This window comes from Manacus vitellinus, unplaced genomic scaffold, assembly GCF_001715985.3.
Source record: "Manacus vitellinus isolate BGI_N305 unplaced genomic scaffold, ASM171598v3 scaffold_8_pilon, whole genome shotgun sequence".
NCBI classification, from domain to species: domain Eukaryota; kingdom Metazoa; phylum Chordata; class Aves; order Passeriformes; family Pipridae; genus Manacus; species Manacus vitellinus.
This window is the reverse complement of record NW_021940864.1, coordinates 17,139,300-17,164,414: the sequence shown is the minus strand read 5'-3', so window position 1 is coordinate 17,164,414 and position 25,115 is coordinate 17,139,300. Positions and strand designations below refer to the sequence as shown.

The following is a 25,115-nucleotide window of genomic DNA, read 5'->3' as shown; positions in this document are numbered from 1 at the left end:
GAATTTTTAAAAGCCTTATTTTTTCCCTCGTTGCAGTTAAAATCTGGGGCATTTTCCCATGTAAGAGTTAATGAGAAGAAAAGCTAAGCCTAGCTGTGCTGGAGAAGCCTTCCTTGTGATGCATTTTCCATTCCAGTAAACAATCAGTATGTTTCTACCTGACTTTCTGAAGAAAACTGACATTTTGAGGACCAGAAGCATGTCTCTTCCTCTTCTTGTGGTACTTAAATTAGTACCATGAAAACTGAATTTGGAGATGTCCATTTTTCAAGAGGATGATTTAGGAATGTGTTGGGATCCCTTATTTGTGGTAGATTCACATGACCCATTCATAGCTTTCAAACTTGAGTAGTCTCCAGACTGAGGCAGGTATACATGTATGAGCTCAGGATGATTTGGTCTGATTTTTTGGGGCTGAGACAGGAGAAGATGTAGTAGCTCTCTGCTGGCAGGGATTGACTTGGGATTAATGCAATGGTAACAGTACAAGTAAGTCCTTATCAGAAGTTTAGGTGCACATAACAAAAAGCAAACAAAAATATTTGTGACCACAAACCTTGCCCCTCAAAGAGCCACTTTCGTGGCTTTAGTGTCTCTCCTTCAATGAACAGGCAAAAAAGAGAGGCTTTAGAAATTAAGGGGTGTGGACTGGTCCTGTGCCTTGCAAATTGTAAAACTGGCCCTACCTGGCCATCAAGGCATCACAGCTTCACTTCTGCTTCCTTCCTCAGTCTCTCTTCTCAGCTGGCACTGTGTATACTACCATGTAGTATAGTGCTGTTGCAGTTGGTGGTCTATTGTCAGGCCCTAAACCAGTTTTGTACCTGATGGCAAAAATGTCTGTGCTAAGCACACATGTTTTTCCTTGCACAGATTTATTGACTGAAAAGGAACTATAGAAGAATCTGGAAGAACTATTCCAAGGCAAGGGAAAATAATTATTTTTCATGGAACAGCTTCTCCATCTCCTTGTTCATATTTGTTAGGAGCAGTGTGTTCTTGTCACAGTGAATTCCCTTTGCTCAGTATTAGAATCGTGGAATCTTCTTGTTGGTTAAAGGTGATATGCTGCTTGGCACTAAAGATTTTGCCATCTAGATCTCTCTTATACCACCAACATAATCCCAGATAGGTACCCAGACCATGCCAAGAAGGGTGATTTAAATGGTGGCAAATCAGGAAAAACAGAAAAATGTAAAGAATGCCAGCACAGAGGAAAGAGCAGTGTAAGAGCTTGTGCTTTTATTATTTCTCTTTGTTTCTTTTGTTACTGGCCATGAGATGGTAATGGTATTTGAGAAGGTGGAGTTCAAGACTGTCTATTCTAAGATGGAAGGTCCTTGGGGAAGAAGTGGAGTTGTCTTTTGAGCTGACATTTTTGAAGTTGATTGTATCATTATATGCTCCAGGCTTATACTGGGAAAGATTTGAGAAATGCTTACTGTTATACCTTTGTGGTCTTGTAAGAAGCATTCTGGTATTTAGCTCAGGTGGGACATTGACTGGAATTTCCTGTCATGGTTTGTTTCTCTTATGTTCCATTTGAATCTCTTCAATTTTTAGTTTGGGGTTTTTTTCCTTCTTTTTTTTCACCCCCTCAGAGTCCCTAAAGAAGGAGTTTTGCTGACTTTACAGATTCACAAAAGCTTTTCAACCATAATACTATTTACCATCCTCAAAGGCTTTTCCAGACCAAAAGTTTAGATCTCATGACACCACAAGTACCTATTAAGGTACATTATTTACTGTTGAGGAGCAACATAAGTACTTATGAACTGTCTATATTTGAAAAATGTAGAATTATCCAGCATCTCTTTTGGCCTGCCTTTAAGCTTCTTTTCCGTTGAAATGACTGTTCCATATGAGGTCCTGTCATTCTTCAGTTTCTGAAAGAGGTAGGTTGCTGCTCAGGTGAGGCAGCATACATTCTTCTCTCTCTCTCTCTCTCTTGAAGAGATCTTACTGCGAAGCCTCAGCTTTTCTAGAGAAGATATATGGAACTACACTGTATTCCTGAACAGTAAGGCCACTGGAAATCAAACCCATATTTTCTCTTGTAGTATTGCCTGAGCACAATGAAATGAAGATGGAAGCAAGTGCTGAATCAAGATCTCTGTCCTTCCCTCAGCCCATGCTGGGAACCACGATTGAAACCTTAACTTTGGTTTCTGTCTGCAGTGCTCTCTAACAGCCACCACAAAAACATGGAACTATGTCCCTTACTGACACAACCCTAAATTACACAGTCTCTCCCCTTGTCACTTCTGATCCCATTATATTTATTAATGGCTGCCACAACATCAAAGTTGGCTTGATTTCTGAATTAAAGATGAGCTAGCTCAGTAATCTAGCTGGAAAGAATACCAGTGACTGTGCTAGTAAAGAGAAGAGAGAAAATATCATTCTTTCTCCTTCAGTCTTCTTGGAATAAGAGCTGTACAGAGAAACTCCCATGAAGATGATAAATATGAGAAGATGTGGCAGTGGAGTCCAAGCAGCAGAGGGAGCAACTTGGTAACCTCTGAGTAGTCTGATAATTTCTGTAACCATGACTAGAAATTTTCAATGCTTCTTACTTTCTTAGGTCACCTGAGGAAGGAGGATATCTAGAGCAAGATGCCAGATGCTTTACTGTACCTTTTGCTCTTGTCTTTTTCCTTTGTCCTCTCCTACCACATGGGTCTCAGTTTTTCTGCACATTTCTGCTAATCTCTTTCTAAGTAAATCAGTGTCTTCATCTTGTCCTGATGGAATTAGTGTGATATTAGTGTGATATTTGCTACTGTTTTATATTTTGTTGTACTCCCTTGATTTCTCAACACACCAGGGTAGTAGTTGGTAGTATTTTAGCAACTACAGGCTAGTGCTTTAGTTACAAAATGCTGAAAGGAGTTGGTGTACTGAGTACACGAGCCACCCATGTGACTGGAATCTATGCTAGTTCTCTCAGGACAGAAACAAAGGAGTAGTGGGGTCACCATGGACATGTTTCTAGTAGCATCAGATGAAGTGTCCAATAACATAAAGTTTGGGAAAACTCTGCTCTTTGCTGTGAAATTTCTCTACATCTGTTCCTTCTTTACCTTAACAGAGAATAAAATTCAGTGATTACAGTCTCATTTCCCAGAGCAGAAAAAGTTGATGACAAAAGAAATGAAGAGTTTTTTGTTGAAAGTAAGTAAGGTAAAGCATAGAAGTATCTGAGAATTCATTTATTTATTTCATCAAAGGAAGCAAAACAATTTCTGAGCTAGGCATCAGTTTGGCAAACACTAGATAACATACCTTCAAGAGCCACAGGGAGATGAGATCCAAACCTAAATAACTGTAGTAGTATTTCCCACTGAAAACAGCTGACTTGGAAGTAGCAAGTTCCCTTCATGCTTAGTTCTCCCTTGCAGACCATTTAATGTAATGGATACAACATAAACCTCAGATGAAAACTAAGCTTCACCACATTGAATAAGTACTCCCATATATCACCAGTCCCTCTCAAGCTTGCCAAGTCCTAGCTGTGGCAGTGTTCGTGAGGCCCCTTTTTGGCTCTGAAACTTGCAAGAGTATTTATGTGGTATAAAGTACAAGAAATGCTTCCATTGTGGTCTTTCGTGTGATTATAGACAATATATGTCAATGTATGGAGGCACAAGAGGGCATCAGCTGTGTTTCTCTGTGTTTGTTGATGAGCTTGGCGAACAAAATTCCCTATTTCCAGTTCCTGGGAAGCAGACATGCAGAATTGCCTATTCTGTCTCTTGGCTCCCAGTGTGGAGCACCGCATTCCCAGAAAAGTATCCTCCAGGTCTGAAGCTTATTTAAGTCCTTAGTTTCTCATTGAAAGGCTGTGGCTTAGAAACACATGCATTTTAGGTCCTCGCTTCAACCCCCAAACATGTGTCGTGTGTATTGAAAACTGTATTAACTCACGTTTAAATTCAGGCGTGTTATCAAGATTTGAGTATTTCAGTTTCAAATGTTAAGTCTTTTGAGTCATTCTATCCTTTTGCTGGATTCTTTTGAATATAGGGATTTATTTTCTGTGTCACTTGCCCTGCATGTAAATCATGGTTTCAGACTACACCTCTGACAGGCCTGTGGCTTAGAGTTGTTGATCATTGCAAATTTCTCTGCAACCATAATTTAAAAGTACCTCTATTCTGTTTTGCCCATAAGAGGAAGTTATTTAATTTCCTGTGCCCGTCCTCATCCCATCTGTGCTCTTTTGTAATGAATTAATCTACCTAATCAGTCAGGAAGTGTAGTGCCAAATGCAGTCAACATCTGGAGAGGTCCTTCATTTTTATTTGTATGTGATGAGCTCTGACTTGAGCAAACTAGGAGGCTTTGCTGGCCTTAGCTCAGTGGAGACTCCCCACCCCAGTTATTACTTCCTTTCTTGCACTTAATGAGAATAAACAAGTGGAGGCTGTAAGAAAATGCTACTGATGAGACCAAGACAGAATTTTCATGACCAGAGGTTCGTATCCAGGAAGAAGCCTTAACATCACCCTCTAAGTAGAAGACACTGTCTCTAAAGGCAGAAAAAAAGCAAAGCTTTGAGGCAGAAAATCACTCTCCTCACTGATTGTGGCCAGGCCACAAAAAGTTTCTTTTCTCTCAGATTAGATTATAGTTGTCAGGTTAACATTTTTCATGCACTCAGATGCAGTTGTCTTCTATTATAATAGTGGCAAAAGAACTAGGTGGTTTAAGATTTCTGAAGCACTTAGGGTACCGAGGCTTGGGAGGCAAAAGCTCTTCATGATATCATAGTCTGTCTAGTTGTGTACAGAGTTCCTTTATGTCCAGCGCAGTTCCTCAGTTCAAGACTGTACATACCCAGATGCCTCTTTTTAGTTTTCCACACAGAAGATACTTTTTTTCTTCCTGCTCTACAGAGAGAGACTTTTTCATAATGTTGGGTCTGCTTTGCATGTGTCCCATGTGCAGTACATGTGTACAAGTCCCTGATTTTAATGCACATATCACCAAAAGCAGTTTTCTGTAGTTATTCAAGTCCCAGTACATAAGAGGTGTTGCAGTTTAGGCTTCACTGCAGACACAGCTTCTCCTTTCAGGTGCTCACCTACATATGGAGTGCTATGATAGGGACAGGCTTATGGCACTGAGTGCAGAACCAGCGCTTTCTCACTCCGGGCTCCCTTCCAGCAGATGCAGCTGGTTGGCAGCTCTCAGCTCCCTGACCAGCTGTGTAAGAAGGAGCAGTCCCTATGCTGCAAATGGGTGAGACACAGGTGCTGTGTAAGGAGCATAAGATGGCAGCCAGGTCTCACACTCCATGTCTGAGAATCAATAAGGTTGTGTAAACAAATGTAAATCCAGACCTGGTCTTATGTGCAAGATTTTGCGTGTGAAGAAGCTGGGGGTGTTACCAAAGTACCTGTGTCATTTTAAGGCTTTTGTGCAGGAATACACTGTCTTTTTAGATCTTGTTGCTTTACTGTAAAACTTATGGATAGATAGTTACCCAATGAAAAGCAGTTGAGTTCCACTGAAGACAGTAGTGGAATTATATCATTCACCATTGACTGAAATTTGGCCTGTGTGATATTTTCTGTGTCTGTGGTGATTGTTGGCTTCTGAATATCCCAAGCAGAGCAGCATGCTGACTGCCTTTCTGAAAAGTGGGAAAGGTTGCGGTTGTGGTTGGAATACTTGAAGGGAATGTTGGAGTGTGTTCTTAGTATGATTTACTTACACTAGACATGAAACACCTGAGAATGAACTCACAGGACTACATGTTTTTACCAGAGTAATCCTGATGTTCCATGATTGAGGAAATGCATGTAGTCCATCTAGGGCAAAAGAGGAGAAGTACTGGATTTTGGAAGCATCACAGATATCTAGCTTGGGACGTAAAAGGAGGGGAAAAAACAGATCTACCACTAGAGAATGGAAGTGCTAAGTTGCCAATCTTATGTCTTCCCTCTATTGAATGCTTGGGAGCTGTCATGATATCCTCTCCCTTAAGTCACAGATTAGGTGGGTATGTTTAGTTCAGAAATTTTTTGTCCATGTGTTCTAATACCTTATCAGATGATTTGATAATACTGTTGTGTTTTGGCATAACTGCAAGTGTTAGGCAGCATGATATAAAAATAAAAAAATAATGTAAGGCTCTACTGTGGCCTTTTTCCTTAGTAAGATGTAATTAATATTTTAATGGTTTTTTTGTTCCATTATGACTATAACAAAGAGTCAGCAACTTTCTGGATTGAGCCTGAAGGCTGCTGAAGTGATAAAACACTGAGATGATATTGATAGTAGGAGTCATACTTGCTAGCTGGAAGGATCAAATAATTTATCTTTATTTCACCTTTCTGGAGCTTTTCCAGCTACACTTGGATACAGAGTAGACAATTTCCTACCCTCCTCTTAGAACTGAACCAGGATTCTCATATATTTCCTGCCACTTTGCCTGCTGACTTAAGAGTAACAGAGTGGGCCCTCTCCAGTAGAAATAGTGTCAGCAGCAGTAGTACAGGGATGTCTTGTTGCTCCAGCACTTTGGAATGGCTTCTCTGAGTATGATTTCTGCCCTTCTGGAATTTCTATCCTTCCTTTACTTCTCTGTATTAGTGTCTTATGTTTTTCAGAGCTGTATTTGATGGCTTAAAAAATCTATTAGGACCTCATTCCTCATCTTCTAGAGCGGATATTCAAATCTAGATTTGGTCTGCTGAGGAGGGGTAGGAGGCTATTATAAATCAGATAACAAAGGTAATTTGGGATGAAAATATGCCAACTGGAGATACACCTGTGAGAAATGACAGAGGAAAGTACTACATCTTACAAAGACCGTGTTGGCCAGATTGTAACTGGACAGAAGATTGTGATAAGGAGGAACAATGTTTTCCAAAGTGCTGAAGAAAAAGACACAACAAATGAAGTAGCTGTGGTGCTGAAGGGACAGTGAAGACAGATGGCAAAGATGGATACGATATGGGACAAATGCTAGACCAAGATGATCTTTTGGCAGTGCTTTTGAAGAGAATGAGCTTGTGTGGTAATTGGGGGAGGTTGGATGACAGATAATTGTTTCTTCTGCAGCTCATAGAGGAAGGACCAGATCTGAGATTTTGCAGAGGTATGTTTTGATATTTAGCGTGATGACAGCAAGAAAGGGAAAGCCGGGTCCATGTAGCTGATGAAGAGCTTATAAAATTTATAGTAATTTATATAATTTATAATAATTTCCCACCCGAAGCTGGAGAAGCAGTGAAATTTTCAAGTGAAGAGAAAAGGCTGGGAAAGAGGATGGGACATAAGTGTTTTGCAGGACAGGAGTTATCCCTAGGGAGGTAGAGTCTAGCAGGGGTTTAAGAGGAACTGTTAAAAAAATAAGATAATTGAGTGGAGAAGAAGATAACAATTATGAAGTATCATCTGTTTAATATGTTGACTCAGATTATTTTCTGTAGTTGCTCATCTAGTAACAATTCATATCAGATATAATAATTGCTCAGATGGTGTATCATATAGGCTGAAGAAGAGTGTGGGGAAAGGGTGTATAACTGTGTCATACCTCTGTGCCCTTCTATAGGTGGATTCTATCTTCAAACAGTACTCAAGGTTTGTTGTTTATTATTCAGGGGACCTGTTAAGGTAATTTGGGATTGCTCTTACAGCATTGGAGGGAAATAGCCTTTTTTATCATTTGCCTGGTATGCAAGGCTCCAAAGTGGGGAGCACAAGGTACCACAGGGGAGGCTGGTTGGATGGAGTAGCACCTTGTACCTTTTAGGGTACAAGATTTTCAGATCAGCAGTTTCCTGGCATCTTGCTCCACACTACGTAAGGGGCAGATTTTGGTGTCATTTACAGGAGAGGTCCTTGTGTTCATCCTTCAGCATGAGGTGGGAGCAGCACATGGAAAGCAAGTGTCAGAAGGTGCTTTTTTTGTCACTCATCACACCAGACTGCCTCCACAGCTGCTCTAGCTTTGATGTTTTATCCTGAAGTAGTACAGACAGATGCCTTCCACCTGGCACAGGAACAGCACTGACCCAAAGCTTTTAATGCTAGCTGCCTTGTTTTCTGTAAATGAAAAGTCTATAAGCTTTCTGGGAGGAAAACTTTTCAAGAACATCATCTTTTTCCTAGTTGTGTAAGCTTACAGGAATAGCTAAATTCATGCATTTGTGCATTTGTTTCCCTTGTGAGAAACAGTAATGCTTCTTAACCCAGTTTTAATACAGAATTGGAGCCACATTGAAAAGGTGCTGAAAAGATGCAGCACATGTAGGTTACAGGCAGTACAGGAGTCTTCCAGTGTCAAATGTGTTGTATTTGAAGAACCTGGGAGCAAATCTCTATTATTGCCTCCTGCTCTTTTCTACTTGTTTTTTTTTATTAGGGAGGATCTGATGCAAGACTCTACTGCCTTCCTGGGCAGACTTCCCTTACTTTCACGTGTTGACCCAGTGGTGTATGCAAAAAGGCCCTAATCAACATCTGTATCTTCTGTGCACTTCTACATTAGAGGAACTTAAGGACGTCTTTTAATTTTGCAGCTTCCCATCATTTTTTGACCACATAAAGGGAAAGGCTGCCCACAATAACCACCTTTTGAAAAGAGCAGTGTGCACAACAATATTATGTAATGGTTTGCGAGGTGGAGGTTTAAAGAATAATTTCTCCAAAGGAAATTACAAGGGGAAGGCAGATTGCAGTTTCCCAGTTTGGAAGGTGTCCAGGGAGATCCCTGAGTCATGGAAAATCCATTGGGATTGCTTTAGTGGCTATGTTTCAGCATTACCTCTTGGATTAAGAGCAACAGCTGCATGAGTTAGTTTGTTGGTGTGAAGTTGTTGGCTTCTACATTAATGATGAGGGAGAGCTTTTGGACTGCAAATGCTTAACCAGATATTAAATGCAATTATGATTTGTTGTTAGAAGATGATGCAAGGCACGTGCTCATTCTTCTCTTATTCTTTTTGTTGTATTTTGTGAAAGTTTCTGGTAATTTCTTTAGTAGAAACATTTAGAGAAAGACATCTTGGCTGGTGTTTTCTTAAACCCAGTGATGTTAGTGCAGTAGTTTCTGTTCTGATTATCAGAATATTTGAGCAATGAGACAGGACAGGGTGTGAGTGAATAACCAAATATACTGTCATGCTTTCAATTCACTGTTTGACTATTTAAATACTCAGTTTGTACAAGGGAAGAGAATTGTGGAATTGCCCTCCACTTCAACCCAGAGGAGATAACAGAAGCCAGTATGTGGATGATGTTCTAGCTGGTCTGAACTGTAAATACAGATCATCTCCATTTATTGAAGTAGAAGTTAATAACTAGCAAAAAGGGGACTGATAGGCTTCTCAATCTGTTCTATGTCTGAAATCTGTGCTGTAGATTGTAGAATGAGCCAGTGTTATTGGCAGTCTAGCTGACAATTTAAAAGGGACAATTTCATCAATATTTTGCATTGGAGTAAATCCAGAGTAAGTCTGCTCAGTTTAATGGAGTTAGGAGCATTCTGATTTCTGGTTTGCACTACCAAATTTGGAATACTAATTCAGAGAGCAAGAGAAGAACTAAAACTAGCTTCTGGTTTCGCTTTTATCTGTGTAAACCTGAACTTCCACCAGAAATTTTGTTGATTTTTTGGAGTTCCTTTGAGTTTACCCTATGTGTAAGCTTGAGCATGTGTTTCTTAGCTGCACAATCAAAGCTCAACAAGAAGTTAATTTTGCTCATTAAATTCTTAACCAACCTCCCAGTTCCTCCTGCCCTTTTACGTAATATTTTATCAGAGATTTAAAGGTCAGCCAAGCTCTGACTTACCCTTGTTTTCCTCCTTAGGGGCATATGGCAAATAGGATGCACACAAGAGGATAAAGCTGGGAGGAGAGGAGTAGGTAGCACTGATGCCCCTGGAAATTCAGCCTGCCTTTGGCACAGGGATGCAGCAGCAATCCCCAAGCCACAGTTTGAGGGTTGAGCCAGCAGGACTGTGTTTGGGCAGGAAGTGATCAGAGAGGTGTGTGCCTGTGTGCTTTGGCACAGTCCAAACTGTAAATTGCTCTAGCTAGGAACCTTCTCTGAACTCATTAGTATTAAAACAGAACAGAAGACACTTTGTAGGGAGGGAGAGGGTGGAGAAGCCGGAAAGGTAGCAGTTTAGACGGCAGTTTCCTAACAACCTTTCCCACAACTACCTTCCCATACAGGGTCTCATCTAAAAGACCTTGGCATGAAAAAGAAACCCTGGCACAGGGAGGGGGAAGGGAGGAGGGAAATGAGGGGAGGGGAAAGAAAGGAAATGAGGGGCGGAAAATGGGCACTGTGCTGAAACAGCAGATTTTATTGTTATTTAGTGTTATATATGCTGATAATAGAAGGTCTGTTTGAGAGAGGTATTTGATACAGTGTGTGTAATCAGAATGTGGAGGTAAATGCAGTATTTGTCCTAGAGGACTTGCGACCTGTCCAGTGAAAAAATGTATCAAGCAGAGGTTTAACAACTTCAGTTCTGTTTGGTATTTTCATTTAATTGACTGCATGGTGAAATACAGAGCACACCTATTAACTTTCCAGATCATAGAATCATAGAATGGTTTGTGTTGGAAGGACCTTAAAGATCATCTAGTTCCAACCCTTCTGCCATGAGCAGGGAACACCTTCCACTGTACCCAGTTGCTCAGAGCCCCATCCAACCTGGCCTCAAACCCTGCCAGGGGTGCAATATCCACAGCTTCACTGTGTAGCACGTTCTAGAGCCTCACCATCCTCATCCTCATAGTGAAGAGCTTTTTGTATAATCTAAACATACACTCTTTCAGTTTAAAGCCATTCCCCCTTATCCTATCACTCTATGCTCTTGTAAAAATCCCTCTTCAGCTCTTTTATAGCCCCTTTTAGGTACTAGAAGGTGCTGTAAGGTCTTCCTGGAGCCTTTTCTTCTCCAGGATGAACAATCCCAAATGTATCAACCCTTCTTCATAATAGAGATGCTACTTGCCTTCTGGACTGCAGGCACACATTGTCAGATCATGTTGAACTTCTTCTCAACAAACACCCCCAGCCCTTCTCCTTGGGGCTGATCTCAATCCATTCTCCACCCAGCCCATACTTTTGCTTGTGCTTCCCCCAGCCCACATGCAGGACATTGATCTTGGCCTTGTTGAACTTCCTGAGGTTCATACAGGCCCACTTTCCAAGCCTGTCCATGTCCCTCTGGACAGCAGCTTTTCCCCTCCAGCGTATCAACCGCACCACACAGCTTGGCGTCACCTGCAAACTTGCTGAGGGTGCACTCACTGCCACTGTCCATGTCACCAACAAAGATATTAAACACTGCTGGTCCCAATACTGACCCCTGAGGGACATCACTCACCACTGGAACCATTGACCACAACTCTTTAAGTGTGACCATCTAGAGACTTCCTTATCCAGCATGTGGTCAATCTGTCACATCCACATCTCTCCATTTAGAGAAGAGGATGTCACGTGGGATAGTGTGAAACGCTTTACACAAGTCCATGTAGATCATGACAGTTGCTCTCCCCTTATCCATCAGCACTGTAACCCCATCACAAGAAGGCCACCAAATTAGTCAGGCATGATTTGCTTTTAGTGAAGCCACGCTGACTGTCACCAATCACCTACTTATTTTCCTTATTTTCCCTCTGTAAGTTTCCTTTTTGTGTTCGAGTTTGTCCAGGACATTCTTGTCCATCCATTTAGGCCTCCTGGCTTTTTTGCTTGATGTTCTCTTTGTTGGGATGCATTGTTCCTGAGCTTAGAGGAGGCAGTTTTCATATATTAACTACCTTTCTTGACTTCTCAGACTGCTGCTGTCTGTATCACTGATGCCCACATGAAACAACAGCAGTGGATAGAAGTCAGTGGACTGTATGAGGCTTGGTAGTTTCTCAGTGACATCCCAAATATGAGTCCTCCCCAGTGAACAGCACATCTCTCTAGAGTGTGTCACTAGGCACATATCCATACTGTGGCTATGTTAAAAGGTAAGCTTAAAATAAGATGTAGAAATTGTGTGGAAAAGGATCTGATTCAATGGGGACAGTTAAAACTCCTTTAAATAACAAGTCTGGTAACTCAGGATGGAAAGGAGCCAGGTACACTTCTTCAGAGAAGAAACTAGGGATTATAGTGGATCAAGAGTGAACATAAGTCATTCAGGTTTTGAGGGTTTTTATTAAAAAAAAAAGAATTGACTACATGGAATATGTAACCAGAAATGCAGTCTGAAAGATGCATGAAATAATCTTTGCAGTCAGCATTGGTAAGGTCTCAGCTAGAACACTGTACCCACTTTTGAACAGTGCAAATCAAGAATTATGTACTTTGACTGAGGAGAGGCCAGAAGTGCTGGACATGGCCTCTAAAAAGACTGAAAGAGCTGGATTTGTTTAGCCTCAAGAAAGAAGACTGAGGAGGGACATTAGAACAGCCTTTAATAGGCTGAAAAACTGTTATCAAGAGGAAGGAAAAAATCTGCTCCCCGTGTTAGTAGTTGATAGGGCCGGAAGTAATAGGCTTAAATTGCAGCAGCAGGGATTTAGACTAGACATGAGCCTGACTATTCAGTTTTCATCCCTGTCCCTCTCACTGGACTCATTTCAATTCACTGACATGGACATGCAGCCCACCTTAACAGAAAAAGCAGTGCTAATAGTCAGCTGTTTGCATTATTGTCCTCATATGCCCACCCATATCCATGGAATGTCCCTCTCGCTCTACCTGTATTGTAGCCCTGCATGGGAAAGTGCATGTCTAAGCCTTGATCTCTTTCTCTCTCTAAACATCTGTGTGTATTATTGCATAAACAAGTACTGCTTTTCCTCAGACTTTCTATTTGGCCCAGCAGATTTTTGTGTCATGCATGTGTTTTGCCTGTGAAGGACAGAAAGATGAACAGCAGATGCTGGTTCTAGTGGCCTGTGAGAGGGGATTGCCACAATATGTCTTGCTGGTTGTGTGTATTCGTGTGCTGCCAAGTCACAGACAGCTTTGAGGAGTAGGAGAGGGACAGGACTTAGCTGTTCTCCAGGAAACAAGGAAGCAATTAACCAATGATTAAAAAGCGAAAAAAGAAACAGTATAATGAGGGGTGTGTTTGAGGGTAAGAGGGGGGCCTATTAGTTGACTTTCTGTGAGATAAATTTCTCTATCAAAAAGCAGTGCCCTTGACAGATGAAAGTCTTACTCTGCTGCTAAGCCTTAAGAATGAGTAACTTCTGTGTTGGCAGGGTAGAGCAAAAACACATTTTCCAGTATGTAAACATCAGGTGCTTTCTGTCTTGTACTGTTATGACTGAGGATCAAGAGATTTGAGACCTTAGAACTGAAGGGGTTTTAAAGCTGCAACTTTTTGAAAAAGCAAGGAGGAAAAAAGAGTGTAATGGGAATTGCAGCCTTTTGTTTGTCTGCTTCTCTGCTTTACCGTCATATCTGTGGCAGTAGCTGGAATGTAAACATTACTTCCTATGCCAACAGGCTGTGTTAGCAACTCATGTGTGCATAGTGGTTTCATAGTGCACAAATGCAATGATAAAACACTGTGGTATGGGTAGATGCTACGTGATATGTCTTGTGTGTATAAGGTGGGAGTGGCGTACACACATACCTGGAAACTCAACGATGTTTTGCTGTGATCCACCTAATTCTTATAAAATGTAAAACTGATCAAAATGTTACTCCCATGCTTCTCACTGTGTGCTGTTTCTATGTGCTTTACAAAGGCTGCTTTTAATTCCAAGGATTAGCACAAGATGAAAGAGCTTGAGGGGCAGGACTGATTTGGTTTTGGGTTGTTTTGCCTTTTCTTCATGGGTTATCAGTAGACTTAGCACATGTATCAGGTGCCCAAGTGGAAACTTTTAACCAACGTCCATCCGGAGGTGTGCTTAGCTGTGTGGGTGGTAGTGCTGTTGACTGATTGAAGACTTTTGCACTGCTCATCGCTCCAGTTTGTACAATGGTGTAGGCAGTTTGTGCAGTCTAATGAGTCTCATCCACTGACAATTCAGACAGGCAGTCTTTCAGAATGCCTCATCGACCTCCTCAGTATTGGAAATGCACACTCTTCCAGCAGGCTGCCTCTTACATGTCAGGCTGGTGAGCTATGATGAACAAAGCAATGGAAGGAAAACTGTAGGGGAACAATCCAATACTGTCCCCTGGAGGTGGACACAGTGATTAAATAAGGAAGATTTATCTCTTCTATCTGAAGCTCTTCACAAAGAGACTGAGATTTGAAGAAGATTATTTTGGGGTTTTCTGTTGTTTTTTGTTAGGTTTTTTTGGTTTCTTTATTCATTCACTGAAGTTATCTCTGAAGCAGCTTTTTGGACCACTGCCTCTGTACTTATGATGAGAGTGTCTCTGCTCCTTCCTGACTTCCCTCCCTGGTGGGCAGAGGCAAACTTGCACGTGAGCCGCCAGACTAACTTGCTCATTATTCGGCAACAAGACCTGGCATAGGCATCAGGAACTGAAATATAAAGGTTCTTGGGGCTGTTGCTAATGTAAAAGCGTAGCTTTCATGCAATATAAGCCATGTTTTAGCAATGTGGTCCTACTCAGTTCATTTTTTAAAGCTGTAATAGTTATGCTGGACAGGATTCTCTGTTGCAAAAGCTTGTAGTGTGCTGCTGACAACATTCTCCCTGATCTCTTTCCACTGCTTCCTCTTCCTCTGAACTCCTAGGCATGTCAAGTGGCTTGAGCTGTACTTCAGCATTGGTTAACCCACTGCTTATTCCCTCTAAGTCATTACATATGAACATGAACCTTCTCTGGGGCCTGCCAGTGGCTGCTGGATGGGACCCCATGGTGTGTCATAGTCACTGTTTACTTGTACAAGATTTAAATAAATTCATCCAGAGCATAAGGCTGTCAGCTGTGCTATGCCACTTGGGAACACCGGTGGTAACTGGAATGTGGCCTTTTTGGGGACATGGTGACAGACATCTCTATAAACCACCTTGGGGAACCTGAAGCACAGGTATCATAATGTACAGGGAATTTATTATACTGGCAGCGGTGTATTGTACTTCATTTTGTAACTTGGGTGGATTTGATGCTGTTTAGAGACTGAGAGAGAATGATTGATGAGGTGGATGAGGGAGAGTGCATTTGTACATGACAGGTGAAAAGGGTCAAGGGGAATGAGAAGATGATTAGTGAGGGGAAAAAGAAAAGGTGTGTGCAAGAAAAAGGAAAAAAAGAAGGAATGGGAATATGAACAGGAAGCAAGATAAGAATGGGGCATTTAGCTAAAATTCATACAATGCAAGGTATAACATAAAAATGATTGTACCCTTGGAACCTAAATTTTTGAGGTGAGTATGCAAGCAAGTTATTCAAATAAAAAGTCTTCAAATTTTGGAGCTTTTTCTAGAGTGTGTGAAGGCATCCAGATATAATTCCTGCCTTCTCAGTTTTCCCTATTGGATGACTCATGAAGAACCATTAAGATAATGCTGGTTTGATTGAGCAAAAGAAAAACTTCACAGCTGCGAAAAAAATTTTTGCAAATACCATTGCTATCTTGAAAGGGACATTAAGTCAGATCTATCACAGAATCAGCCTGTTTTTTGAGGCAGGGAACTTGGAAGTGTTTGACCATCTACGGGGTTTGGTCTGTGGTTTTGTACTTTTGGTGCTGGTCACAGGTCAGATAACTGCTGCTTTCATCTGTTCTGGAAATTCCCAAGTTTCCACTTTGAGTTTATCAAGGGAAAGTAGAGTTTAAACTTCCTGTGAAGCTTTGCCAGTTTGTGCCATCTGAAGATCTGGTTCTCATGGAAGACCTGGCTGTCCTTTTGCTTGAGTACCCATCGCTGTTAAAGAACCAATCAGTGCAACAGAGCTGTAATCAGACAGTCACAATAGACATCTCCAAACAGTAGAAGTGTTGAAGCCTATTTGCCTATGTATTATGTCTTAGTGTTGGATTCTGTGGTGAAAAATAAAGATTGATTTCATCCTTTGAGGATGGTAAATGCATTTATTTTTTTAATAATTCTTTATTAATTGCCTGAATATGTTTGTAGGCAGAAATAAACTTTTAAAAAGTCAGAATATGCTTTTATATGTTATTAGCATCTCTCAGTCATAAAAAAGCCATTAAATGTGAAAAACAGGCCTAGGGTGAATGCTTATGGGAAGGATATGCTTTCAAGAGCATTTTAAGTAAGAGAGACTGTGACCTACAGGTAAAAATTAAAAGTGTAACTCAACTCTATAGCTGAAATTATAAAAAAGTGATAAAACAAGACAGTTATCCAACTAAACATAAGAAAATAAACAAAATCTCCTTTCTGGCAACATATTTGTTATGCCCATATTAATCAAATTATTGCCTGCAGTAAACATATCATGTCAGAATTCTGTGTTTCATAATGCTGGAAATGCTATGCATGATTCATTATATGTTTAGGAAAACAAAACAAAACAACAACCACAAGAAAACCCCAACTCCCCCAAAAAAACAACCCCACCAGCTTGTGAGGGTTGATTTGTTGGGTTTTGCCTTTTACAAAACAAAGCAGCTGTCTAACCTTAAGTCAGTGTGAAACTCCCCGGTGACCAGTAAGTCCAGCAGCCCGTGGACCTTGGACAAGTAGAACAGAATCCTCCCATGAGTGTCCAAACATCCCTGGAGGGAGGACCAAATTTGGAGCTCTTGGTCTCCAACACTGACTTTAAGTCAAGAGATGCTGGGGACCAGAAGCTGGGATTCTCTGTGTACTTCAGGCCTTGAGGTTTCTCCTTTAGAGAGGTAGCCATGTTGGTAGGTGTTAAAAGTCCTCCTTTAGTGGGTCTCTCTCCAAGTGAACCACTCTTCTACATCCCCAAAATCTTACTTTTTCTCTTTATTAATTTAATTTTGTGTCACTAAAAGAGGTACTGCTCAGTCTAGGTGAGAAATGCTTTTCTAGAGCTTCAAGTAGTATCATTATTGAGCTGATGGCTGCCCAGCATCAAATCCAGCTTTCATGCTTTGATAAACGTTCCCCCAAAAACGGGACATAATGTGGTTTTAAATCCCACAAAGTACTGGTTTTATGTTTCCTACTCATTCCTCCTTCTTGTTTCCTTTCTTTCTCTCTGTCTCTTATTTCCTTGGGTTGTAGCCATTTTGAATGAGGGCCATCTTCCCTTTTGGCCTAAGAACTGGACTGGAAGTATTTGAACCTCAAATCCAGCTCCAGTACATTTTAAATGTTTTATCATTGAAATTCAATCTGTGTACGTAAAAAAAAAAAAGTCCACATGAAAGTGAAATTAACTGAATTAACTCTCAGTATATAAAATAAAATAGGAAATAGATAAAGGAGAGAAATGTAAGGAATATTAACTGGAGATACTTTACATCTCCCTCAGCCCAGCCTGGCAAATATCCTTTTAATCTGCGTTTCATGAGAACACTTCCACCTTCAAGTATTTTTAAGAGCCAGGAGGCTGAGCTCCATTGTGCAGGGTCACGCTGGCATGAATTAATGGAACTGAGCCACCTTTCCAAGGCATAGAAGAGTTACTACATTTCTGTTGAGAAACTGGAACAGGTGATGGAGGAGGGAGTTCTCCCTGCTTTGTTCTGTCCATACCTTTTTCTTGCCCCATTTGCACCCAGGGCATTTGGTCATGTTGGCTTCCCTAGTCTGGCTCCAACCCCAGTCTTGATGGCTGCATTCAGAGTTTAGTTCTTCACCTTTCATGCCAAACTTGGCAATTGCTTTCTCCTTCAATAGCTGCTTGCTGTCACTGAACTAACTCTAAGGTCTAAATCTCTGTATACTGACAGATCTGCCTCTTGTTGGGTCAGAATGACCTGTTCATGGACCAGTCCTTCTGAAATTAATTCTTTCTGTTGTTCCTCCTGCTTCTCTCCAAGGCAATAAGTTTCCTTATGTGCCATCTGTGTTAGGATCCTGAATGAGAATAGAAAAATGGTCTGCCTAATCCAAGGTCTTCGGTCTTCTTTCTTAGATCTCGAGTTTTCCTGTGCAGTCACAGTGGTCTTTTGTTCATCTTTTATAGGAGGAGCAAAGGGATGGCAGAAGTAAGATGATTTGGAGGGTTCCAGAAGAAGGCTTCATGTCTCCTGTATTTTGCAGGGATTTCTTGGGGTTTTTTATAGAGTAGGATTTGATTGATGGTGATGGGGCATGTAGGCCTCTTCAGTTCTTCCCACTCCTTTCTTCCTCTCAGTGAAGGAGCACACTTACTGAAGACTAATTTCAGGAAAAGAAGTTGAAGAGTTTGACTGCTGCTTTGCCTTCTAGAGAGGATATTTCTTTCCCTGCTGAATAGTCATGCTTGCTACCTGTCCATCTGACCTGGAGGTTAGAACCCAGCATTTTACCTCTTAACAAACACTAACTTTCAAAATTAAGGGTAAGCCATCTTCCCTCCATGTGCTATTTTCCAGTCAGATATGTTTGGGTTTGCCTTTGGTAATATGCTTTTGCTTGCAATACCCGAGCAGTTTCCTTGTTACTATGTTACCTGATCTAATGTGATGGCTTCTAAACTTCTTTTGACCTAATCTATCCTCCTGAGTCACAATAAATTAGTGTGTGGATGCACTTCTTTTCCCCACTGGATCTTCCATCTTTTCAAACTAACTTTCTATGCCTCTGTCCTGAAGAGCGTGTCATGGTATCAGAATACTTAATTTCATGGCTGGGAGTTGCATATTCTCATTGTCCCATTGAAGGCAGATTGCTCTTTATGCCCCTGATACTGCCAGTGTCCAAGGCAGTGTCTAGAAGCTGCAGTGTAAGAATCCTGTCCTCTGACTGGTTTTAGTCAATAGGAGTATTCCTTTAATGAAACAGTTGTCTTGGACTATATTGTTTGGGTACGTCATTCAGTTTTGTGCACAGCTTCTGTTTAGAGCTTCTGCTGCTTGTCTGACCTGCCACCAGAAGCAGAAAGAGCACTCCAGAAAAGAGCTCAATGGATTAGACAACCAAGTTAGCTACCCTGTATTTAAAAAAAAAAAAAAAAAAAAAGAGAGAGAGAGAGGAAAAAAAAGTGTTAAGATCTTTAAGCAGTTCAATAAAATCATAATTTTTTCAAAGAATCTAGTTGAGCCCAACTAGCTCATTTCAGATATATTTCTGGCCTCTGGTGCTTCTTCTAAACCTGGCATTTCTGATTCCCTGTCTGCCCCTCCTTTTCCTCCCGCATGCTTGACCTCCAACAGCATTCCTTCGCTTGTCTTAAGGCCTTACATGTCGTTTCACTCTCCCTCTCCCCCCAAGAATGTGATCCTGGCCTGAGCTTGCTAATTGTGTATAGCAGGGATAAAACTCCTTGCCTTGCTTGGCTGCCCCCTTGTTTGGAAACTCACCCTAAACATTTCCACATGGTTTGCACTCTTTTTGCACAGCTACTTTTTTTTTCCCTTTAAACTTTTTCTTGTTTAAAATAACCCTCCAGCTTCTTCTACCTTGGGCTGCTGGCACTGACCTCGCCTTGTTACTGTTTGCATTTCTTTTGTACCTTTTTGCAGCTTAAATCTCTATGGGCTTTTAAATCTGTCAGCAGCCGCTACCAGGCTCAGTGTGCAATTTTGCTCACTGTTTTCACAAGTTTCCCAGCCCTGAATGCTTTCCAAATGAGCCATTGTTGGGCTGAGTTAAAGAGGTATTGTCTCTGCTTGGACAAGGTTAGTGTGGGTGCCAGAATCTGCATGTGCAGCGATTTTTTGTTCTACAATGTCATTTGATGTCGGACCCCTGGGCTCTTCCTTCTCCAAACATTTCAAATATATGGGGGGGACACACCAAAGCCTTGCCAAAATCGATTTATTGAAATATTATTGGAAGATTTTCTTTATATTGATGAAACTCTGATTTATACCTCTTCATCCATCTCTACTCATGCAGACTGCTTGCTCTGAACACCACTCTTTTTTGATCAATTCCATTATAAGCACCTGAAACCAGTAGCTGTGATTGTAGCCCTGTTCTGGTCAGTGCTGCATAAACACAGAGGGAGTAGCAATATCTGCTTTCATGGTTTCTGAGATATGTTGTATGGGAATAGAATCTATTTTTATCCACCTTTTACAGAGGAGAAACTGAAGCTGGGGAATTTGGTGGTGTATCCAGAGGGTGCTCTTGACAGAGTTGGGAGTCGGTTCCAGATCACAGCATTATCTTTCGTTTCACTAATGTAAGGTTGGCTTGGCTCTAAGAGGGTATGTTCTACTGAACTTGCTATTCTTAACAGACACTGAATTTGCTGCTCTGATCAACCTAATGTGACATTGTGGGGAGAGAGGTTCTTTATGTTGAAATGATGGTTGTCTTTTGATAGGGACTATGTGGTTCAGAGGACAAACATCTGGAAAAACATTTCAACCTGTAGGTTGCTGATGGCATTACTGTCACTAGACAACTCTCTCATGAACTTTGCTTAAAAGACGCAGTAATTTAAATGTTTTCCTGTCGAAGAGCAAATTAGTACTGCCAGCTAGAAATTTAGCATTTCTTTAAGTGTCATAATGAATGTCTGTGTCACATAATCCAGTGCTTTGAGTTTCTCACTTCATGACTTTAATGTGATCTTTCCCATTCTTGACTGATCATTAGTAATGGAAGTTTGAAATGGGAGTTGTTCTGGCTACCTCTCTTCATAGGTTATGCTCTGACAGGGAGAACTCAAGGTTCCTAACAGTTACCAATGCAGCTGTTGACTGTTTTTTTTTTTTTTTCTGTTTTTCTTTTTCACAATCTCCAGGATGAATTGGATCTCACAGACAAGAACAGAGAGGCTATGTTTGCACTCCCTCCAGAGAAGAAATGGCAGATTTACTGCAGCAAAAAGAAGGTACTACTGTTGTCCTGATTGGAGTAGCTCACCAATGAATTCTGTGTGCATGTCCATAATTGCATCTTGATTTGAGCTATGTGTTTATTTACCGTTTACTCAAGAACATGATTAAGTGATGTAAGGATTTTTATCAGCATGGATATGGCACAATTTTCTTATAAGTAGTGTATGCTTAAAAAAAGTTAATGTCCCATTTTGAATTTTTTACATGTTTGGGGGGTTTATTTTGTTTTATTGTTTGTTTAGGGGTTGTTTGTTTTGTTGTTTGGTTTTGGGGGTTTTTTTGAGCTGAAAGAAAAGCTATCATGAAAATGTTTTAAGGAAATTTTTAAAACTTTTATAGACTACTTAGAATAAAAAAAGTATTGCTGAATTCTTTCAGGATGTCTTCAAATATCTGAAAAGTACACTATAATAGTGATGTCTTAAAACTTGGTAGTTCAAGGTCTTCCAGAGCTTGTAGGAAATGTTCCCCATTGCACTGGAAAGCAAAGATGACCTGCTCCTCTCAATTTCTATGAAATACTGCTCCATTCAAGATCTTCAAATTTCTGACAGACCAGTAAAGGAACAGTAAATCAGAGGTTGATGTATCATACTGGCAATTTTGTCGCTGGCAGAATGATGGCCAAACGAATTGATAAGTTGTATCACTGTTGTGAAACTTCTAAAGGAGGAACTTCTGCAATAATGATGTGTTGGAAAGGTTTTACTGCTCTAGGAAAACAGACACTTGGAAACAAAGATGGCCTCAATAGCATGTATTTATTAACCATTAATGTTAGGGGGAAAAAGGTGTGGTGTGTTTGTTGGTTAATTTTATTTCCCGAGTGTGCAAGTCATGCTGTGAGAGCATCAGTCTTTATACATAAGTTTGCATAACAGAAGGTGAAAGAGGAAGTTTAGATTCCAATACTGAACATGGCAGATTAAAACTCTGCTCGTGGTCCTTCTGAGGTTGTGTTTGCTGCCTTTTTTCCTCGAGGTGGGACAATGAGGTTTCTTAACATGTAATTAAAGAAAACCAGACCAGCCAGATGGATGTTTTGCATTTAGGGTTTTTGTTTGGTTGGTTTTTAACTTCATACAGGGAAGTTAATAGAAATAAATTAATTAGTGCCTCTGAGCTAGCGATAACTCAGGACATGCTTAAGAGCAGTCTAGGCTCAGTTGTCTTTAGTGGTCTCTCTATTCTTTTTCCCTGCTGGTACACAGACCTTGCAAGTGGAGGGAAGTTGCAGGCTGCTGTGATTAATGTCTGCTTTACATTTTTGCTGGCCAGCTCAGCTGGATTTTTCAGCTCTGGTGGGAGAGGATCTATTTGTAGCCGTCTTAGAGAACCCCACATTCCACCTCCCAGACCAGTGTGCCTTGGCAGGAAGATTTGTGCTTTAATGTATTTAATATGTTAGTTGGATTCAGTCATTACAGTGGGAGTGTTGTTGTTGTTGGTTTGGGTTTTTTTCCCCTCTTCCTAAAGCAGTGGATTTGATATAAGAATCTTAAAGACCTCCAGAGTTAGAGAAGCTGCGTACTGGAAAATCTTTATAATGCATTTACAGTGCAACCTCATTTAGCTGAACTCCAGCTATCCAAAATCATGTGCTAACGGGAATGAGGTACCATTGCCAGATGCCTATTCATTACATTGTAGATACTTTCAATTACTTGAAACCTTAACTTTCCAATGTTATTCATTGTTTCCCTCACAGGCACTCAGATGATCGGTGTGACATCTCTCTGTAGCCTACTACTTAATCCACCTATCATCAGTGTTTTGCAGTGAAAGAGAAGCTTATTCTGGGCTTCGTTTTAAAGCAAGGCTGCCTTTTCCCTGAAGAATTTGTAATCTAATTTTAGCCACAAAGGGTCCAATTTCTCACTTTGCAGAACACTACCAGCTATCCAGGACAAGACCCCAGAGAGCTCTGTCTTGCTGATGTTGGGTTCTTTGAGTTTTCTGGGAAGCATGGGCTTTACACTTTGTAAGGTGGCAACTGAAAACACTATGAACTAGAAGGTCAAGTGCAGATTGAGACAATTGTTCACAGTCATTAATCTCAGGTGCCTTTCCTAGCTTAAAAGTAATGGAAAGTTGGAGCTTCCTGATTTGCTCTAAAGGTGGCGACATTAGTGGGCTGCTAAATGTCACTTGCAAAAATGAAGATCAGTCATTGCCTTAGACACACATTTATCTTGGCAGATAGACTTTAGATATCATCTTCTATGGTACCTGATCCCAATATCTTAGCAGAAAATCACTGTTGTATTAAAAAACTCGTTCCACCTGTTTCTGATACCAAGCCTTTCTGAAGAAATGAGGGAAGACAGGTATGTCTGTGCATTGAAAGTTATATGCCAAGGGTACAACTTGCCAGTCAACAGTCCTCAGTACTTAATGAAGGTTTAGTTCTGGACTGAGATTTCATAGTTGTGGGTGATATCTACAGAGGAGCATTCACACAGTGTTATACAGCCATGTTTGCTTTGGTCGCTTCCGGCCATTCTGGATTCCTGTCTGAAACTCTAGTAGCTTTAACTACCAACTGTAGGGAATGCTTTGCTCTGATTTGTGGGGTAGCTACTTGCAAGGAATAAAGGCTGCTCTGTTGGCAAACACTAGTGTGTTCTCAGTCTCAACTGTTCTCTACCTTACCATTAATCAGTATAGGGTGGACAATGAGAGGGGCAGTTGTCTTAATTTGCACCAGAACAATCATTAGTCACCACTGGTGGACCCTGACATTCTACCCAAAATACCAGTACTACATATTTTAGATTGCCTCTTCCTCTGTAGTATGAATTTCCCCTGATATTGAGTACTAAGTAAAGCCATATGTAGACTATACCAATTATGATATTCTCCCTTAGTTCAGGTACTTTATTCTGGTTTTGTTTAGAATAGTCTTCATATCTCACCATAAGCTGAAATTTAGACTTTCATAAAACATAAATGCACTTGTGTAACTCTTTTCTGTAAAATTATCTCTAGATTTCCTACAAGATATAAGTTTTGCAGGAATTAGATCAAGCACTAGATTGAGCTTTCAGATGTATTTATTTGTTAATTTCAGATGTTAAAATTTAGAAAACCATTGTTCTTCAGTGTTCTTTTACCAGAAGCTGATGTATATAATCTCATTAAATACTGATCAAATAATTATATGGAGAGAAAAACTTGTGAGCTCAGTTACTTAATCCATAAGTGAGCTTCTACTGGGATCCTCAAGAGGGTAGAAAATGCAGGTATTCCACCGTTTCAGTACACATTGCTTCGGATGCAGTCTGTGTTTCTGAAAATGAGGCCTCATTGTATGGGCGATAGCTTATTGCCTTCTGAATAATCCTACAAGCTGTTAGACTTTTTGCTATTGGAAAGCAAGTCAAGTTGTTTTCTTTTTATGGCCTTTCCTGCCTCCAGAGACTAATTTGTAAGCCTTCAGCTGAGCAGATTTTAGTAGTAAGCACACGTATTTGCAGAGTTAAACAAGTTAGGTGTTTTTTTTTTACTCCAGTCTTTCTTTGAGGAAAAAAAATGGTAGCAAATCTCTTTCCAAAGTACAGTCAGGCTAGACTAGCTATATCCTACAGTTTCTTTCCAATCGAACAAATAAACCCAACAAAAATCTCAATCCTAATAACTGTGTTGACATCTCTTAGATATTTTAATGTTATTTTGCATTCTTGGGATTTTAGTTGTACCATAGAATAGCTGCTTAGAGTTGACTATGCTTTATCTACTCAAGTGAGATTATTCAAACTCAAGTACTGAAGTAATAACCAGCACACTGAAACTTTCTGGAACTAGGCATTTACTGCATCTGAAAAAGAGTACGTGCTTATAATCCTTAAATTTATTCTCCTTTTTCTATTATGGGAAAGAGATCTAGAGAAAAGCTTCTCCACAATAGCAAAATAGTATATAAAAATGTTGAGAAAAATTTATCTAAACCGTAGTCTGTAGCAGTCAATAGGCAGAAAAGAAATTAATTTCCTTATGATGCCATCCCCTGCAATTGTTTTTTTGAATATCTGTCAATTATATATTTCATCTACCTGATGAATAAAAGAACTAGGAAACTGAATATGCAAGTAGGAGTCAGGAAACTCCTTGTTTCCAAAAGTGTTTGATTTAAATTATTGTATAATTACAAAGACCTCATCATTCTTATGTTTATACATAAATGCATTTCTGTCTATCTGAATGAAAGAGTGGCAAAGTTAGGAAACTTTTTGGAAATGTTCTGGCTGTGCCATCCTCTCATTCATTTTCC

The 25,115-nt window shown here is 40.4% G+C and overlaps 1 protein-coding gene across 2 annotated transcripts in view; it reads left to right on the top strand.

Moving 5' to 3' along the window:
* Positions 1–25,115, top strand: part of DAAM2 (dishevelled associated activator of morphogenesis 2) — a 176,575-nt gene that overhangs the window by 58,205 nt on the left and 93,255 nt on the right. For both annotated transcript variants that reach the window (XM_018085197.3, XM_008932798.4), the window contains exon 3: positions 20,749–20,838. In XM_018085197.3, coding sequence (XP_017940686.1) covers positions 20,749–20,838 — 90 coding nt within the window. The remainder of the gene's footprint in view (positions 1–20,748; positions 20,839–25,115) is intronic.